General features: G+C 35.8%; 1 protein-coding gene across 4 annotated transcripts in view; it reads left to right on the top strand.

Annotated features, from left to right (window-relative positions):
- Positions 1–21,277, top strand: part of LOC117179831 (protein split ends-like) — a 192,095-nt gene that overhangs the window by 118,506 nt on the left and 52,312 nt on the right. For all 4 annotated transcript variants that reach the window (XM_033371972.1, XM_033371971.1, XM_033371973.1 and 1 more), the window contains exon 2: positions 15,285–15,566. In XM_033371972.1, coding sequence (XP_033227863.1) covers positions 15,285–15,566 — 282 coding nt within the window. The remainder of the gene's footprint in view (positions 1–15,284; positions 15,567–21,277) is intronic.

Here is a 21,277-nt window from a genome sequence, read left to right as displayed (position 1 = left end):
ATTAAAATTCGAAAATTTTTTCTAAAGCCTCCAGGGGACTTCGTTTTCGCACGAAAAAATTTTATGTGCCCTTATTGCATCCGGACCCACAATTGTTTGGTTTCACATTTAAATAATTACAAATTGCAGAATTAGTAATAAAGTTACTTTAGTAGCTTAATGATTACTACTACAAGACCATCCAAATTGAAAAATCTGTGATTACAATTTTGAAAATTTTACTCCTTTGAAAGTGCTTGAAATTTAACAATTTTGATTTTAAACGATAAGAATTGTCTGTTTTAAAAGTTAAATTCTTCAAAATTGTATAATTTTTTATTGAAAGCTTTAATAATTAAGCCAATTGTAAACTTCCAAAAATTGATTAATTTTAAATTGAAAAATTATAAATTAAACCATTTAAAATGTCAAACGCTCAATATTGTAAAATTTCAAATTGAAAGTCTTGACAGTTGAACAGTTTTCAGCTTTTATTTTTTAATCTGTCGAAAATGCCATAATTTTGAATATAAAATTTTTCAGTTTTAAACGTTTTAATTTTGAGAAATCGTTATCAAATTGTTTATTTTAAAAATTTTTTGTTTGAGGTTTAATTCGATCAAAGTTTGAAGGCTTCTACTTTAAAAATGTACAGTTTGGAATTATTCAAATTTTAAAATGATATATAATTTGGAAGATAATAATTAAAGCTAATCAGCTTTATTAAATTTTTCGAACTCGAGTTATCGAATTTTTGACATTTTACTCCACATTTGTGTTCAGCAATCCGAAAATACCCTGGCGCTGATTTCCATAAAAATTAGATCATTTATTGAATTTTCAAACTCTTATGTCGATTCTGTATGATTTCTCAAACTTTGCGAGTACGCGGGTCGAAATTACGTGCTTTTTACACCCCCTTACTGTCACCAATTGAATAGATACCTAAAAAGATATATATTCAATTGTTGATAGTTACGGGTGAATAGATTTCTCTTCAATTGGTAATAGTTACTGGTGTGCAAAAAGTTCAAAACTTCGAGCCGCGTACTCGTAAATTTCGAGAAATCTTACAGATTCGAGAATTGAATTTTGAAATCAATTTATAATTTGAAATGATTGAATAATTTTAGAGGAACAATTTTAAAATGCTATAGTTTGCCGATATTGGCAACCCTGCATGTAACATTGTACAATTTTAAGAGCCTTAGGTACTTTAAAATAACCCGATGCTTTAACAAAATAAAATACTTGTTCCCAAAAATGTGAAAAATTCATGGTTCTTGTTTGAACCTTCTACTTAACGGTGAAATTTTGAAATATGTGTTTTTTTTTTATTATTGTTGATATAATTAAAAATAAACAAATAAACTCATAGAAATTTTTTTTTCTCAAAAATTCATAACTCAGAGACAAATAAACGAAATTGAACGGCTCAGAAACAGAATTAAAGGCGAAGAGTGTGTATTTGAACCAAAAAATGTTGCAAGAAATTTTGACGGAATTGAAACCCTTAATTTTCAACATGAACTCATGTATTATTTTAGGTGTGAATGTAGGAGGTTTTGATAGAATAATACACATTGTTCTATGCAAAACCACTTATTTAGTAATAAAACATTATTTTTTTATCTAAATATTTACACAGAGGACTATGATTTTTTATTCAAATAATATATAATACATACGTAAACCTTGGGACCCAAACTGCACTTTGACTGCACCCTATAGCTGACTGAAAGATACAAGTGACTCGAAACTATGCATGACACTTCTATCCTAGAGTACAATTTTTTAGATGGGGGTAAGGACCCGTGTTAACGGGATAAATATGTACCTGAAGTTCTGAACGTTCAAATGAACGAAATATTTTTTTCCAAGTCTATTTTATCCATAAATATTGTTCCAAATACAATTTAAAATATGCATTATAATTTTTCTTAAATAAATATTGCATTTTCAATAAAAATGAACAGACATTTAAGCCATTTTTATATTTTACAAAGTCATTAGTAAAAACATTCGTTCATCTGAACGTTCAGAACTTCAAGCACATCATTTAAATGAACTGGAAAAATGTTTGAAAACCGGAAAATGACACAGTATTCTTTTCTGGATCTTGATTCGCTACCCTGTTAGTACGCAGATAGTATTCAGATCGTACATTAAATACAAGCTTTTCTCTGCATGTATCGAAATTTAAAGAGTTTCGACATTTTCTCGGTATCGTAACAAAAGAAATCGAGTGCTTGCTTCGCAATTATTATCCTTAGCATGCACACCAAATGAATGCGTAAGACATTATAGGTTGTTGCTATACTTACACTTCTATACATTCACGTTTCGATACCCTACTTCATTCAAAGCTTCTCCCATCCCTTTCGGTAAATGGGGTACAGTTTTGCCTTTTGTAGGGTCCTATTAATTTGTCATTTGGGTTTTAAGATTCTTTCTCAGCCTGTCATTGAATTATCGCGCGGTTCTTAATTTCCTCTCCAGAAAAGAAACCTAACGGCAATTGGATTTGCAATTACGAATGACTTCAAGCGCGAACCCATGCCGCACAACTTCCTCGACCTCTTGCGCCTTTCATCAAGCATCGGCAGAAAACTCTCGCATTACTCTTCGGATCTAACATCTACACTGGAAAACAATTCTTGAGATGTTCTAACGAATGCAGAATTCATTAAATTTAAGGAGCCTGCTTATACGTGTATTATCTTTAAATAAGGGAAACATTTAGTTGGTATGGAAATATATAAACTTACTGTAGTCAATTTTATTTTTCTTCTAGCATAGAGGAAATTAATATCTTTGAATTCGGCATAATAATGGCTTTGTAGGTCAAGTTGGTTGTTTTCCTCGCGTTCCTTGATATCACAATTTAAAAACTGCCTACAATAGAAATACCTGTGAAGTTTTATTACCCGGACAAAAATTATATTTAATTTTAAAGTTGGCGCGTGCATTTTAAGCGGCAAATCTCTTCAAAATGTCGAAAGTAAGTACCAACTGTCATCGCTCCCATGATGCTTCGGTACTGCTCCGATAATTCCTTCGGACAGCTATTCTTAATATCTCTGTTCTAGCTATATACTTACAATGTGTATCAACTCTATGATATCCCTGGTATAACTAAAATTATGAAATAAGTTCAAAGATATTCATTTTGGCTGACCCAGGGATCTTTCTAAATTCCTTCGTTTGTTTTCAGCTATAGGTTGGGCTGTTATAAGGAATAACTTATGTTCCACAGCTCAACTTTTTTTCCGTGTACAGCTAGTGGATTTCCCCTGTTACTAGAGATAAGTTTCCTCTAAGACGGTACTTCAATCTTTGAGCTATACTACGTAAAAGTGTGTTACGCATCGGCAAAACACTTTAATGGTGTCGTGATGTGAGTAGAGTATGGGGAAGGGATATCTAGTATAGTGAATCATTGAAGAAAAAGGAAAACAGGAAGTACTGTATAATTATTTCTGTTTTTTTTATAAACATTTTTTATTTGGGTATTGGAACTGAGAAAACTTTAAAAAAATATCACTTTTAATTCCCTTTTGCAAATCTGGCTTTCTTACTATTGCGTCCTCAACTGGTATTTGATTTCTCTTCTCATTTCAATGCTACTAATTATAGGGGTTTTTGGAAAACTGTGTTAATATCTCTAGAAGCCGGTCGTAGTCTTTATCGGTGCTTGGAAATGATCCGTTATAAGCGGTGCACCTTGATAGGAGTGTTTTATGAGGTGCCGACGTGAGCCAGGATATATAAAATGCATTCTCGGCGAAGCTACCTAAAGCGAACAAAACACTGCGAAGAATAGCGGTCAATGTGTTGGTCGAAGAAGCATAGCCATAGCTCGTAACATGGAAGCAGAGATCAAGATAGATATGGGGAAGGGGGAGACTGAGGGACAACTAAATACAGGTGCACTGCCACAGTTGCCAAATCTACTACTTCGTTCGACCAGCAATCCACCACATACGAGCTTACTGGCTTTGTGTATATCAACCGAAAAGCTTCCAATCGATTACATGTCAAATTGCACTGACAGTTTTCCCCACACGAAAATTGTATTTTCTGGACTTAAAGAATGAATAAGAAGCCTCTACTGTAAAATGTATTAAAAAAGGTATGATATCGTAAAGTCGATTTGGAAATTATTCCCTGAAACGAATCACGATTAATTTGTTTTAAGAAAATTACAATTGTTGCGTAGCAGAAATGAAAGTTGTGCACGTGGACAGTGTTTGATTGGCGAGCAAATAGGCATGCCAGTTCAATCGCAATTGCAGGAAGTTGCTTTCCTGTTGTATTTGCTATGGGCCATCTTTGGAAGCATCACCTTTCCCAGACACTATTATTGGATGGTTGATGCAATGCGAAATTTTGACGCAATCTTTTAGACAAGAGCAGATTTCCTTTCTACTAAAGTTGAAGTCTCGCAATTCCTCTTTAGGCTATCTAAATGGCTAAACTGTTTAGGATGTCCATAAGCTTTAAGCTGAATCTAGAACCTCAGACAACATCCTCTTTAATAACTAATCGCTCATGAGTCTCGAAACCCTTGTTACACAGAACCTGATTGCTTTACCCTTTGGATGATCATCTTCCACATCAGTAGTTATTTTTGCTTCATTAGCTGTCAAAATTGACGTCATTTTGAGGTCGCCTCAGGTTTAATTTACGTAACTGTTATCGTTTTCGAAGCTTCTTCAACGCGTCAGGCATGCTCTTTCTTCTCTCTGCCTCTATCTGCCTCGTGCTGGTACACGCATGCAATTTTCTTTTTCGAGGGAGCAAAGGTACAAAAGAGTAATTGCGATTTAGATAGCAGGCGTGACGAATAAAGGCACAATACAAAGAAAGCAAATTCTTTTAACGACGCTCCCAAGTGCATTCTGGAGAGACCTTGCGGTCAACTCGATGATGCGTGACCTAAGTTAGACGGCAATAGTACAGAGGTCGTTCGACGGTCAAATTCGTTTCTTTTAAGTGACACTCGTGCAATCAACGATAAACGACCTCCCGTTGTCGTTCCCGCAGATCGGGCTTGAGTTTTCAAATTATACGCTGCGAATTGGTCCACTCAGCTATTGACGAAATTGCAGCTTTAGTGAAATTAACACCCCTTCAGGGGTTGTCCACCTTCTTAGAATCAAAAATAGACTTTGGTCCTTATATGTTTGATGATTCTCTGTGGAAGATGAGATCATCTCTAAGTGTCTTTAAAACAATGGCTTTAAATTAGCTGATGAGTCTTTATGATATGGTTGATTCTTTGGCTGGTATCGGGTATTCAGATGAAGTTGAATAGCACTGTTTTTTTGTAATCTCCAGAAAATTTTAATCTTCTGAACTTAAGCTGCACTACGCACTACCAGAAATCCACAGGTATGATTCTATATGTGGGCAAATTAGAATTTCAGGACTCCTCGGATTCCCTGCAGGAATTTTAGGGGTTTCCGCAAGATGTCAGTGACACAAGTAGATGGGAAGCTGATCATATTGTTGAAAACGCTGGTAGGTTTTCCAAGTCATGGTATCAACTTCCACTGTAATGAATGGCTTTTAGTTAGAAAGGTGCTTCTTCGTGAATAAAGACTATATAGTAGAATATTGAGCACTTTCTAACGACAAATCGAACTCAGGTACGCAAAAAGTCTATGCTTCGTTCATCTCTTTTGTGCTCATGGCTTGCCATTCTCCTCGTTTTTTCCTCCTCATATCCCTTCACTATTCAACTACACAAACATTGTTCCTTCTCTCTTTACTATATCTGGTAGACCGGGAATGTATGGGTTTTCGTAGAAGGTATGAGAAGGAAATAACGATCGTATGTTCAGAATCATGATGATCATCCTGATGATGATAATGGCGATATATGCTTTTTGATGATGACTACAAAGAAGAACCTAGGTGTTTTTCTTACTCGGAATTTTACGCCCGGCTTTGTACGCTCATTTCACCAGCATGACGCCGCGAAGGATTGTTCCAGGAGTGGGGCACAAACGAGTTGTCAGTGTGAGTGCTGTAGATTCGAGAATGGGGGGAGGTGGATGGATGGAGAGACGAGAGTCTGGGACACGAGGAAGGATATTCGTGTCCAGAAGAGGGGTTTGTTGGACGGCAGGATCGCCGAGTGACGAAGATAGAGAGCAGGAGCTTCGAAAGGGGAATGAGGAGGGGAAGGGTGTCAGCTGCATGGTACATTGCGAAGGGAAAGCGGTGTGGAGGGACACGAAAAGAGTCGAGCTGAGTCATAGCGATGTTGCCACGTCTCTGATCCCTATTCTCGTTGGACGTGGGATTCCACGAGTCTTCTTCACTTCAAACGCCTTCTTTACCCTTTATTCAAATATCCACTAAAATAATTCCTCCCTCCAGAGGGAATATATCCCTCTATGGTAGAATATATACAAAAACATGACGCGATTCCTCGCCATATTGTATCAGCTAGCTGGAAGAAAGACTAGTTCTCCTTTCTTGCTGAATTACGTATGCTTTAAAGTAGGGTGAAAATACATGAGGTAGGATATTTTTGATTCTCCATGGAGGTAATCATAAATTTCCTTCTAGATTCGTAGCACCGAGGGGAATCCAAGATAAGTAGTTTTTTTGAAGCTCTGTTTTCAGTATATCAAGGAATATAGTAAGTAAAGAGCAATTTAGAAGTATGTGGCGTGATCAGGCAGAGAAAATAGTGAGTATAGCTATTATCGTTAATAAGTACACAACTCGACAAGATCGATTCGCGACAGAAAAACAGCACGAGTCACTCGAAATGTTTTATAAACAGACTGCGAATCCATGCTTGTCTCACGTGGAATTACAAGTGGGCGCAAACCGGCCTTACATTGTAAATTATTACTGGATTTCTTACCAAATTGGCAGTATTTACCGTAAAAGTGGTAAATCGCCTTTTTTTCTTTACAATGAATGGGCTGCGAGAAAATGAATGACCATATCATGTCATTTCGTGTTGTTTTTTTATTACTTTCAATGCAAGTATGTTGGAGAATGTGTAAGTCGACAGAAATAGGCGCTTTCATAATTCCAAAAAAGATGCGCCATGCATTCTAAAAAGAGGGGACAAAATAATTAACAGCCACAATTGAATAAAAAGATCCGTCGCAAAATATTATAATTAAAAGCTATAGAGGAGGAAATTGTAGATTTTGTATCTTATAAACGTGAAAGAGGTTAATATTTTCACGAATCAAAAACTTTTTCACTTTTTTCATAGTCCAACAATATTTCATGCGATTTTATTTTCAAAATACATTGTTACACATGAATTAAATTTGGTCAGACCTAAAACAAATATCGCATTCATATATTTTTTAAATCACGATCTACCACATTTACCGTCAATTTGAAAATGTACAGTCACTGCCCATCTGTACGTCAAATTGATCAATATGTGCACACTGGAAGAGGACAGACACAGGCTTTGAGATATTTATCACACATTGTCCTAGAAGATTGTAGCTATGTGCAATTGCGCACTAGAACGTATTTCTATTGTATAATGTAGCATGTATCGGTGAAGTTCGTGTTCTGGGAGGAATCGTGTCGTCGGATTTTACGTGATCGTAAATTTACATAAGCTGGGAGAAAAGACATCGTCCACGTCAAATCTTTCGGAAGGCAGCCCTTGTTTGTCGATGTTTTTTGTCCCTCATTCCTTTTCAGCCTGTAGTCCTTCACACAATACATGTCCGGCCTATTCCTCAATGCAGGAACTCGCCTCGTATTCAACTCAATAATACCCATGGTTTTATAACCGCTTTTACGATAGGAAATTGAAAAACAGCCGATATATTGAGAACATAACAATAGAACACATCGACAATTCACGTACATGTCCGTAAAATTGAGAAACTGTTTTGGAGACGCATATGAAGTACAGATATTAGAGATTTATTATATCAAGTGTATGGCCAGTTCTCCTTGAAATTCAAGACCGATGGACACCAGTTGTTCAGAAGAAGTACTGCTTCGAGATTTCTCGTAGTACCAACGTCTTCGTGGCACCAGACCGGTACGTTTATTCGGTTTGGCGAAAGCCAGAGTATAACCAGCATGCGGGACAAGGAGGGGGAATGAAGAGTATCAAAGAACAAAAGCCTTCTTTCCCTCGCGACGTCGTCGTGTAGTGTTCCCTCAGCATTGTTCCTGTTTTTGCCATATTACTCTTCGCACAATTATATCCGGAAGCTTTATCTTATAAGGTTAGGTTGGTCAGAAGAAATCGCCTTATGCGCAAAAAAAGAGTAAATCTTTCGAATGCCTGGGTAATTAGCGAAACGAAAATAGATCGATGCGTATACGCCCGCAATACGCAGACAAGATTACGACAGGCGAGGCTCTCTCGCCATTTTCCTCTCACCCCGTGAACTCTTCTGCCCGTGGGCCCTCGTATTGATCTACCATTTGCCGCCTATTCCAAACCTAAAAAGACAAACTACGCCATGTGGGTGAACTCGCAGCTCGTATTCTTCCATCTTTGTGCGAGAGGAAAGTACATATATTTTTTATTTGTAACCTGATGAATAAACTAGTTGGGCGCTGAAGGAACACCTGAAACATCAGCCTTGAGGAACATGTTTCTCGAAAGGCTGAAAGGGGCCATCCATATATTACGTCATGTAATTTTGAACTTGCCTACTCTATGTAATGTTTTTTTTTCTGCCTTTTTTTCGACATTTTGTAAATGTAGGCTGCATTCCGCTCCCCACAATGGGTTACATAATTTAGGGATGTCCCCAAAAAGATAGCGTGTGGGAAACACCCACTCATAGTGATTGTGGTAATTAATAATTGATATTCAAATACCTCTTTCGGCAGCGGAAACTTTTTCTGATGACTTTTGTCTGGAAAAACACCTGCATGGAGAACATAGTTTGCTTTATGCAAAAACTCGTAAAAAGGAACATTCAAGGCTTTTAATAAAGACTAAGGCAGGATTTTGTATATAAATATCCATTTTTATCACCTTTATTAAAAACTGGACAAACCTACCTAGCTACCACCTTATATACATTTTTAAAATAATTACACAAAAATCACCACAGTATGTAAAGCAGTTTTGATTCTTCAATCCAAAAGATGTAAGATGGTTTAACAAGGACCTTCAATCTAAAGTGTAAAACGTACTTCAACACTACGCACGAGTGTACGGCGGGAGAAGACACAGGTTTGACCTAGAGACTCCCTTGGTTTATGGAGACCCATGTTAATGCCTTCTCATAAACCAAACCCTCCCGAGGTAGGTTGCAAAGAGCTGGAGTCATATCGAGGCCGGGAGCGAGTCTGCCCGAGTAAAATTCCTCGACGAGAACGGAAAGTGGTGGGGTGGCATGGTTCGTGGATGTGGTTTGCTCGCCAGCTATCCACCGTAGCACTTGGCTTCTTTTCTTCCTCTTCGTGTACCCTAGAAATTTAGTCCCCCCACCATCTCCACTTCCTTTGACGCGTGCGTGAGCATTTTGCAATAGCAAAGGGCGTTCACGGTGTGCGTGTTCTTCTTGAATCTATTCGCTCCCTCAACGGATATTTCATGTATATACAAACCGGGTAGGGAGAAAGAGGGGAACAGAAATAGGGGCTTCCGCTGCCGCAGAGCTTAAAGCGACCGTTTTCGTGAGCTCGACTGCCGTGCAGTTCACAGTTTGCAAAGAACTCGCTTACTGGTAACATCTGTGTAAGTCTGATTAATTTGGTTTGGTTCTGCGCTCATGGTATAAGCCATCATTTCTATGAAATTTGTTTCCTGTCATTCAATTTCGTTCGTATGTACTGAAAATTTTAACGTGATTACTCGAACCCACAGGCACTCTACAACTTCTCATCGAAGTTCAGTTCTCGGTTGATGTTTGAAAATCAAATGGTCTGGAACCTATATTTTGTTAATTAGCTCCACACTTTATCGCTTTCTCCATGTTAAAATTTGATAAAATATGCGTCACATAAAAAATCCCGACAGTCACTCCACACAAGTTGTGTCGCAAAATAAATATGATTAAAGAAACAAGAGAGATTCAGAATTATTCCTGACCAACGCCTAGTGTCCGGCCATTACGCTCAAAGGAAAGAAGTTCCACCTCAGAAGCTCGAGAAAGCACCATAACGGCGGTTCCATCCACAACACCTCGTTCTCTTTTCTTTCCGCCAATTATGTTACACCCTGTTGTGATAAAACCGATGTCGAAGATATGAGTACATAGTCCGCCGTAACGACCAGATACTCTAGTACTGTTTCCAGTTTCAAACAACTAAGTTTCCCGTCTCTTGATGTAACCTTTGTGCAAGAAGCTGGTATCCAGCTTGGTTGCTTCTGACTTGAAGTTTCGTCCAGCCCTCGGGCGCCAATCGGCAAAAACGGTAACACCCAGGGCTCGATCGATAACCGACAGTGTGCAGTGTCGATTGGAATTGAAATTTGCGACTAAATGAGACGTCTTCCAGAGAGCGAAACAAGGAAACGTCCAACTAGCGCGAACTGAGACGATCGACTCCCCGGTAGATGATCACAGTATCACACTCCCTCGATCTCTGCGCCTGCGTTTCCCCTCCATTGGACTTGGCCAATCGCTGAAGACTTCTCCTCTCGTGATATTATCCCCACCATTCAAGCAAAATTGCGCTTCTCCTTCCAGTGAAGGGTCCTTACGTATCCGTATATCACCTCCTTTCCCCGTTCCGAATACTGCTTCCACCGGTCTATCCAGCCAAGCGAGAACAGTCATGGCCTCCTCCACAAAAACATCCGCGAATACTTTTATCTCCGCGGATCCGAATGCAGGGAAACGAAGATTCGATCGGGGTGGATCGCGAGCAGTTTCAAGACTACATCGCAGTTTTTCTGATTTCATTTTCTGCCTCGTCAGAGATTCGGGAATTAGAGTATGACTATGATTGTGTCTGTAGGTGTAGGCAGACTCTTGCAGACTGAAGATAGACTCGGACAGCAAAATATAGTTATAGGTAGAGGATGATCTCCAGAGAATGCAAGTCTGTGGTAGCGAAATCTCTAAACATCGCGGTTGCTACACTTCCTTATTTAAAATTCCAACCATTCCCGACGGACTCAGGTCCTAGGATCGTCGTTTGCCATGGCGAAAGCGGACCTGCGATGTTGCCAAGTCGCTGGCTCGATTTCTATCGTCCCTGCAAGACGAACCTTGAAGCAGAGGCTTTGACCGACTACTGGTATATTGTGCGCTTTTCGTCTGGTTAAATATTTTAGTTTCGTGTTGCAGTACTATTACATTTAAATGAGGATTCATTTAGATGCTGCAGGCAAAGAACCTCGTTTAGTGGGTTTTGTTAAGATGTTCACAGTAAAACTTCCTGATTTTGTTTTAATATTAATGAATCGTAAAGCTACAATAAAATCAACTCTAGGTTTCTTTCATCTTAGGTGCTTGTAAATTAAAGCCTATAATAGGAGCTGTCTTCATCAGGAGGATGTTAATCACCAAAGTAATTATAGCTTCTTTTTCATGAACTAATAACTGATTCTTCTGACAGAATGGACTTTGTTTACCAACAACCAAGTTATTCACCACCAACAGTTTGCTCAATAACATATTTGTTAGGATAGGTTATTGAAACAATTGTCTGAGGAAATTTGGATCACATTCTGAGTAATTGAACATAATAGCGCTTTGTAGTTGCAAGAGCTCAGTGACATCTGCGAAACCTAAAACAGTCACTCCATCTAAAATCTAATGACAATGCGACCCATCATTTTGTTGGAAACCAGTTTCAGATTGGTCAGTCTTCGAGATTGTCAGCAGGGATTCAGTTCAATGCTCTCGTGTCCTGGATTTATAGATACAATTATGTGACGAGTTCCAATGTGTTAAATTATTTCCAATTTAGAGGAAAACAATTAAGATCGACTAGAAGCTTGATTTGACGCTGTTAATTAAAATATTGTTTCGTGATAAGATGTTTTGAAGAGAACTATTTTCTTGAAGAGCACAAGATCATTCTTATAAATTACATACTACTGTCTTATAATCACTGCTATGATTGAATACCTTTTCGTCATGCACGGATGATTCACAAGCTTCTTTACATAACAGAAAACAAACTTAAATCTGTTGTAATTGTATAATGAAACACAATGTATAGTCCAATTAAATGCTAAAATTGTGTGTCGAACATCTGGTATTTATAATGAAGGTTTCAAATATCGAAAAAGACCTCGAAAAGGACTCATGATTGAGTTTGACATTTTATTAAATTGCGATGGGAGTAGCAAGCAACTGAAGTCTATTAATTTCTATGCCTAAATTCCTTACGCGCAAACTCACTTAACGTTTTGATCGATATCATGCAGATTGCAGAAGTTAACAATAAATTGTGCAGCACAATGTGGCTAGTGATCACTAGAACAACACGAACTGTGTCAAGACAACCTATAAGTGACGAATGAAAAGCAGTGATTTCAGACACATTTGTATCTCGCCTATACTCTTATGTTCTTCCGAGTCAGCAAGATTTCCAATTAAAAACCTTTGATTATATCTGCGGGAAATCACGAGGCTATGTACACTGCGTATGTGGATGTAACTCGCATAACACATTCTGCTGCAATTTTTATCCTGAGCATAATCGACGTTTTCATCGTCCTGCTTTTAACTATAGTTGCTATATGTATAAGTTAAGGTACAATGGGGGGTCGCAGTTTGTAGAAAAACTCCAGAGAACATGGTGTAAAATCATCCATTGTTTGTAATTTTTCTCTCCGATTGTTCTCAAAATAAGACCTAATCACTCCGAAGGATGTTTCTTTACACAAATGCTATTTCCTCTCGAATTTAAGGTTAAAAGAAATTTCATTTGTTTCTGAGAAAATCTTTTTGCAGCAAAAAATTATCCCTGTGCGAGAAACTTCACCTATTCTTGCAACCAAATAATTCTGTTTGTTTAAAGAAGTTATTCAAGTGATTGAAAACAAAACAGACAAGAGGACTCTGTTTTTTTTACGGCAACTTTTTCTCTGAGTGATATTGAACAAGATGAATGTGCATTTTCCAAGTGTCATATTCCCAAATTTTTGAAGGACAATTGATTGTAGCAGTTGATGATGCCCGTCCCCACTTTGCACGTTGAGTCGTGTACTTCACGTCTAACATTTTATATTGAATCGAAAACAATCAATTAAAAAAGTGACGATCAAAATCGATCGAATTTAAAATAAAATTAATTATTTCAAACCGGACGGATTCGAAGCCTTTATTTGTGGACTTACATATTTCAATCCGATAACACTGTATGCGTTCGAATATATTTTTTCAAACAGCAATTGAAGGTAAACCAGAATGATATTCCCTCGTACTTTTAATCCAAAAGATCCATTCTAAAATTCAATTATTATATTATAAACACCTGTAGTTTTTTCATGCTTCAATCTTTCGCAAATACCCTAGTTATTCTTTTCGGAAATATATATATATTTTTTAAATTACTTTTCAGTATGTGTTAATCTATTTAGGAACGAACAATACATTTTCGAATAACCTCTACTGTAAACTCTCTAATTCTAGACCCTCGAATTAATTATTTACCGAAAGCACTAAAAAAGAATAGCCTTGGCAGAGATAACACTGTATCAACAAAAATCTGTTTTTCTGAAATCTTTGCTTAAGTTGTGAGCATATTCTGATTACTTTGTCACATGACATAGTTTATTCTGTGACAAATATGTACTGCGTCATAGAACAGAAAAACCTTGGACAAGAATCACTTGTCATACTACGAACATGATTGTAAATAAAAGTATGTATATGGATTCGGAACGTTATCTTCGCCGAGGCTTCTAGGTTCAATTACTGAATATTTTCAACAGTTGGCTTTAATAAAATTAGTATAATCCATAAAATTTTCACAAAATTTAAAAAGTATTAAAAAAATATAACAAAAATCGAGAGAGTTATCTTCCGAAGACACATTAGAACAACCCTTCTTTGGTAATAACGTCTTAGTACCTTTGTTCAAAAACCACACTTAGTTGTCCAGAGCAGAATTTCTCGTATTCATATGAAGACAAATTCTAAAACAAAAGAGCTTTAAGCTGAAAAAACCAGACTGCCAATGAATCACTTGAACTATACTAGTTGATAATACATTTTTAAGTCACTTTTGGGAAAGAACTGTGGTTGCGTTCAATAAAAATGTCGTTAATACAAAAAGCCAATAAAAACTTTATTTAAACGTTGAAACCAAGATGGTGACCATTTTAATTGTTTTATTGTTTCTGCAAAATTACAAATAAGAAAAAATATGCAAAACACTAGTTGGATGTCGTAGGGCCTGTCATGAAAATTTGGTATCACAGTTCTTGTAAATATGTATCTAAAGTGCTGGACTTCGAAATTAACGAAATATTTAAAATAATGTAATATAAGCACATCTTATAAATTATTTTTGGATGACGTTGTAGCACGCGTTATATTCTTTCTTCAAACACAAAAATAACCCACTTTCTATCAAATGTTTGTTTAGTGTTAGATTATTCGTATTTTTTACTAAATCTTATGTTCCTGTCTCTAACCGTAACAAAAATGCAGAAAAAAGTGTATATGGGCCACTAACGATTTTTTCGTTTTGCAGGATTGATAAGATATTCCAGGGAATTCTGAAAAGTCAGGTCATTTAAAAATGACCAAGGAAAGTTAGGGAAAACCTCAAATAGTCAGTAAATTTTTGATAAACTGAAGATGAAATTGATATAACTCTATTTGACTGTTGTTATTAAAAGTATTTATATGAAATTTAGAAATAAACCTTTTTTTTGCAATCAAATCATTTACTTTGTACCTGAAATCAAAATTTATAACTGTCATGTAAAAGTCAGGAGAATGCTAGAGAATTTTGAAAATAAAGTTTTGCGGTCACTCTGTTTTGGAATTATGGTGATAAAGAATGTAACTATATTAGTTGGGTTTAGCATGTATTTACCAACATGTATGATAGTCATCTACAAGTGGACTATATTCTGATTTTACTGAGCCAATTTTTTTTTTATTTTCGTCTTTATAATTCTTAAAAAATTCAGATCACTTACTACTTAGTGATCCTAATGATTGTTTGATTTTTGTCATTAATTGAAATATGATTAGATTTTGATGATTTTGGGCGCGTGGCTGTATCTTGCCACGGCTCGAGATTTGTCAAGATCTACATAGTTTTAGAGACTTAGACCACTATGCCACTTTTCACACTTTGAAAAATATTTCATGATAGATGCTTAAATTGGTTATTAAATTGTTGTTAATTATTCGTTTCAGTTATGGACGCGTGCAGAGCGTCAAGCTGCTGCCGCGGGGCGAGGAATGCCCCGTGGACGGAGGTTCCCTGGCGGAGGGGAACGAGGGTGGTTCCGGGGCTGGAGGCGGTGGTAGCGTCGGCGGAGGCTCGACGAGTACCGGGGGTGCATCGGCAACGGTGGCGTTCATGGATATCAAGTCCGCAGCGAAGGCCCACGCGACTGAACACACCTTGGACGAAAGAGCCCTCACCACCCAGTACTACGAACCCCAGCATCTCCAACACAGGTTTCCCACACACGGGTAAGAGTCGCACACTTTTTTTTTACTTTGCATTACATACTTTCTATCCAGGGAAATTTCAAAAGCGTTCAGCCTAAATATGGGATTGCTAATTGTGTTCTCAGGCTCAAGGAGAGTAATTTTTGTCTTTGGAGGAAACTGCAAATGATATAGAACATATCAGACTCACGGGTTTTAGAAAAGGGTCATCCTGATTATTGATCATTGGTGCTTTCCTCGCTTGAGACTAATTTTCCAGAGGATTGTATCATTAGAACTTCTTTTCCTCACCTCACAAAAAACAGATCATGGCCGTACATTCCCTCAGCGTGATGAATCACCAGAGCACGAATTATTTCCGGGATTCGAATTTATAAGGGAAAGTTTTCGGCTTTCGGCACTCAGTGTTGAAAAAGCTTCGAGTTACGTTGATTTAGCGTTAAAATTGGAGGCGTACTCTAGTGTGGCACGATCTATCCTTGTTATTCTCCTCCAGAAAGTTGATTCGGCGCCTAAAATTCGAGAATCTTAGTTATCTTGGTTACTCAGTATTATATGAAAGAAACGTGTCTCTCTTTGCGCAGTGAGTCACGTGGGAATGAATCCGCGCGTCACCGGAAGCTAAGCGACAGGTAGAGGCGACATTGAATTGTCGACGGTTTTTTTTTATTGTCTCTTTTACAAGTCAAATTCATGTACGGTCTGCGCTTACCCTGCTAATCAGAAAACTTCTTTCCTCACTCATGTCCCTCCTTTCTTCCTGCCAGCACGAGAAATTCGCGTGTGCTTAAACAAATAACTTAAATAAATAAACGAGTGTAAACAAGTGACAAAAAACGATGATGGTGAAACATAAGGGAGTACAAAGTGGATAAAAAAAGTATAAGCAGAAAGAAGAAAAACGTGCTGTGTGTGCTGTCGAATCTTGGAACCACATTTTTGGATATTGCTTTGGATGCAGTGTTGGAATACAGTGACTCAGGAGGATAACAGTGTGTTAAAAATGTTTATAATAAATGATCTAATTCGATTTTGATTAAACCGACGATTTAAATAATTTAACTGATTGAACGTGAGTTGACGTCTCTCAAGATAGTTCCAGAAGAAGCAAGGACGGACCTTGCACACCAAGGGTAAGTACAAGCTTCAAAAGTCCCTGTCCTGTATCCTTGATTCAAATATCTTATTATGTTCACATTTATTTAAGCAGGCCGTACAGAACGTTTGATGTTTTTCGGTTATTTTTATGCGCCACGGCGTATATACGTGGAGAATGTAGATAATGTGATTTGCGATCGTGTGATATATGTATAATATATGTATATCGTTACTAGAGAGAAAAATGGCCTATTCGGAGCAACGATTACTGCTGAAGCAAGTAGAGGATTCCGTTTTTCTTGTTGACAGTTCATATCGTGAACAAGCAACGATAACGCTATCGTCTCGACATTCGTCAGAGTCGTCGAGGTCAAGAGGAAAATTCAAACGCAGTTTAAATTTATACTGGGGAGAGTCTTTAATGCCGTGGTTGTAGCGAAAAGGTAGATTAAATGCTGGGTCAGATGGTATGACCATGAGAAGTTTCGTAATTTAACGGTGTTACACATATTTGACTAAGAATTTGTCAAAAGAACGCAAACAATTCAATATGAATTAATAAAGGTACGGAAACATGTAAAAGCATGAATTCAGTAGAGCACAGAAAAAAAAGGAAAACTTAAAATTGTCATATCTTACAATTTTCCTGATCTTGAATTCAGAGGAGAACTAAAATTCAGTCAACAATTTATCTGAATTTTAGATCATGAACTTATCAATCTTTCTTGGTTAAAAACTCAACGCTTTTGTTGAAATGTCGTGTTTTTGGGTTAAAAATGAATGTCTTTTTTACAAATTTTATATTTTTCGTTTAAAAAACCAACTGAATGGTTGAGGATTCAACTTTAAAAAAATTAGTTGTTTTTGGTTTTAAAATTCAACTATTTTGTTGAAAATGAACGTTTATGATGAAAATTCACATGGTAAGTGCACCGTCTCTCGGAAATTCTCATATATTTTATAGTAAGAATAGTACATTAAACCATAATTATCAAAAGGCAATAGACGGCGGCATTCTGCTTACTTTCTGATAACACCTCGCATTTTCATTTTGAATTTATGACTGACATTAATTGAGTTTTGAGTAAAATAGCTGCATTTTTCAAACGTGTAAATTTTAAAAAAATTGAATCAGCCCGAACTCAGATGCAGAATTGTTTAATTTACCCATCGTCTGTCCGGAATAGAATTATTTTCTTTTTTTTAGAGAAGATGTTCGCATGCATCAATTTGACTTTTATAGAATTTTGTTGCCAAACTTCGATAGATAGAGGAAAGTTACTGAATTTTTTTATTACGATTTGAAGTAAAGTTATGTATAATATTTTAAATAGTGAGGAAAGTTCGTTCTTAAGAGTGATATTCTAACCACTGTCTTGAAATTCTTATCTCCGTAAGGAGCCGTACTTAAATTACGTAACGCATTATCGGCCGTCTCTAGAGTCTAGACCCCTCCCTCTCTTTAACGATGTAATCGTAACAAATGTACACAGAGTGCCTGACCCGCCCCCCTCCTTGAGCTGTTACGTAATTAAAGTATGGTCCCTGACCTAATAGATGTAATTTTACATTTCTGTCAAATTTTGTTAAAAATTTTACTTGATTTAAAACACATTTTTGATCAAATATTATTACTTTTAGTATTTTTAAATAGTGTTTTATTGAGCCCATTTGATTTAAATCGAAATTTGTGATACATAAAATAATTTCGACTATGAGATAACATGCAGTCCGATCACTAAAAATCATCTCCGACCACCGGCATTTTCTTAACTTTTTGTAGAAAAACTTTTTTCCTTTTATAATGGACTTTGAGTTAAACATAGATAGCAGAAATATCTTCATAAATAAATAGAGTCCAAAAAAGTGTAACTTGGCAGAAAAAATGTTAAAAACAAGTGTTTACAATGATTTAAATATGAGGATAACGAAATTTGTCCGATTACCCTTTTTTTGGGTCGAGAATTCCATTGTTTTGTAGACAGTTTGCTTTTTTGGTTTGATTCAACTGTTTTTTATATATAATCAAAACCTTGTTTTTGTTAAAGTAGTCACTTTTACATTCTTAGTTGAAAATTCATATTTTTTGTTTGAAAATTCATCTTCTTGTGTGAAAAAAGAATTGAGCTTTTTTATATATTTTTTAAATTCTAATTAAAAATCCCGATATTACTAAATTTCAAATACAAATGTCAGAATAAAAATACACATGGAAAATATTTATGAAATGACTTTCTAAACATTTCGTATAATTGGATTTTTTGTTAAGAAAAATCCTCAAAATTTGTATTAGAAGTAGCAATTTCGTAAAACTAAAAGAAAAGCTTTGTTCTGACTATGTGTATATTTGAGAAAAATTATTGGGGAAATTCTTGAAAAATTTGATGTTGATTCCACAGAATATTTCTTGAGTTTTTCTATAAAATTTCCAAGGTATTTAGAACATTTTTGTTTGCCAACCTCAGAAAATTATTGAATAATTACTTAGAATTTGGTCGTAAAACCCACCATATTTTCCTTGATTCTTTTCAGATGGGACATCATTTACAAATTAAAAGACCTTGTAAGAATTTTTAAATTAAAAGAAAACTTGCAAATTATTGTAAAATATTTTTTTATATTTTTAATGAAATAAATTTTCCTTTCAGTCAAATAAGCTTGTCAATTCAAAGAGTAATTTTTCGATTAATTAAATACATCTTTGGCTCAGAAAAATATTTTTGCAATCGAGCCAGTACTTTTTACTTGAAGGAAAATTTTCTTTCATCGAAATTTTAAACCAATAGTGTCTCACCATACGGAAAGAAAAGTGTATTATTTTTTTTTTAATTTTACGCTTTATATACAAGTACAATATCGGGTTTTTCTTTTTTACGAGGAAGTTTTCCTAATTTGCATAATGTAAATATGTATAAAGAACTGTATAAAGAATAAGTAAAGTTAAAAATGTGTAAAGTGTAAACTGTAAGAGTGTAAGGTTTCGAGACCAGAAAGATAAGCTTAAGAAAATTCAAAGATACATCATATGTATTAAAAAAAATGAATACTCAATTATAGGTTACCTACTTTCTGAAATTTCTTTTTATTATTATTTTTGTTTTCGTTAGAGTTTCAAAATAACATTTGTACAATCTTTGTACATTAATTTATCAAAACTCTATACAAATTTATCTGTAAAAATGAGCCCAAGATTATTTGGAAATGTTTGATCGTAGCATTGCGATGAAAAATGTGTTTCCTTGTATTATCAAAATGTTGACAACTCATGAAAACTAAAAAAACAGGTGATCGCACTAAAATAGTAAAGAAAAGTAAAATATTTATAAAATTAAACTTTTAAATTTAAAATAGTAAAAATTAACTACCAACTAATGAAAATTAAACCATTAAGTTAGGAGCAAAGATAACTTTTAATTATATATTAAAATACTGTAATTGGTAGTAAAAGTACCAATTAACAATATTTTTTTAATTCAATCCGAGAACTCTTAACTTTAAGATCATTTAGTAAGTAAATAATACTTTTTTCTGAAGAAATGGGAGTTCTCAATACACTTTCATCGAAACTCCTTAACTCGGGACTAAAAATTCACCATTGCAGCAATTCTGAACAAGAACTCAGTAATGCAACTCTCTTACCATATGGAGCGATCTGCAGAGAGCTACAACAAGTCCATAAAAGGTTTACATATCTCTTAAACGGAAAAATCTCTCGTGGATCACAACATTTTATTTCGTCATTTATTTTGTTTTTGTTTACTTCGATGTGTTTTTGTTATCATCTTTAATAGTATCTGATTTTAAACATCTCGAGCTTACTTATAGCCACTTACTATATCTATGTTCTAATGTGACCAGAAATAAAATTCCTATGTAGTTTCTTTAAAAAAAAAACGTAAGTATGAAAATTTATGCGTTTCTTTTCGAGCAGTTTAAATTTCCGTATAGCATCAAAAGTAATTCGCCAAGATAAAAAAAAGATATAACTTCTATCTACTATGTTGGAACTTGTGACTTTTCCTGTTGATCGACTTGATTGACTTGATCGGCTTGAGTCTTGGATTATGTTAGAAACTTACATGATTCATCATCGCCCGGTCACAGATGAAGAAGTGCGGCGTTCCACAAAAAGTCAGGTGATCGTGACGATGGCGAGTCCACATCGTGTCTGCAATGTTGCCACGACACGCAACGTTGCATCGCGAATTATGCGTGTGGAAGAGCCAAAGTTGCCACGGAATGACCCTGCGAACTAGTTTCGTGCATGCGCAAACTAACTCACGTGTATCACGTGTTTGCGAGCACTGATAACTGCTGATAACTTTTTGCTTATCGGTCGATCATGTAATGCCTTACGATCATACGTCAGACTTTAAAATTTTAAATTGCTGTTTTTGTTATTATTACCTGTTTCTCATAAAATAAATTTGATTTTGGAATTAACTATTTATTATCGTTTGAAAATGTGTGTTCCAGTACTTTATAAAACGAAAACATTTTGTCATTCTACTCTCTTATTTTTTTATGTTTCCGTACAGTCTCAAGGCTTTTTTGGTTGTTTATAAAGTAGTGTCGGTTATCGTCTATGAGTATTTATTTCTTCATTCAACAGTATTTGTTTAATTTTGTTAAAA

Source organism: Belonocnema kinseyi, chromosome 9, assembly GCF_010883055.1.
Source record: "Belonocnema kinseyi isolate 2016_QV_RU_SX_M_011 chromosome 9, B_treatae_v1, whole genome shotgun sequence".
Classification (NCBI taxonomy): Eukaryota; Metazoa; Arthropoda; class Insecta; order Hymenoptera; family Cynipidae; genus Belonocnema; species Belonocnema kinseyi.
This window is presented reverse-complemented; position numbering and strand designations above follow the sequence as displayed.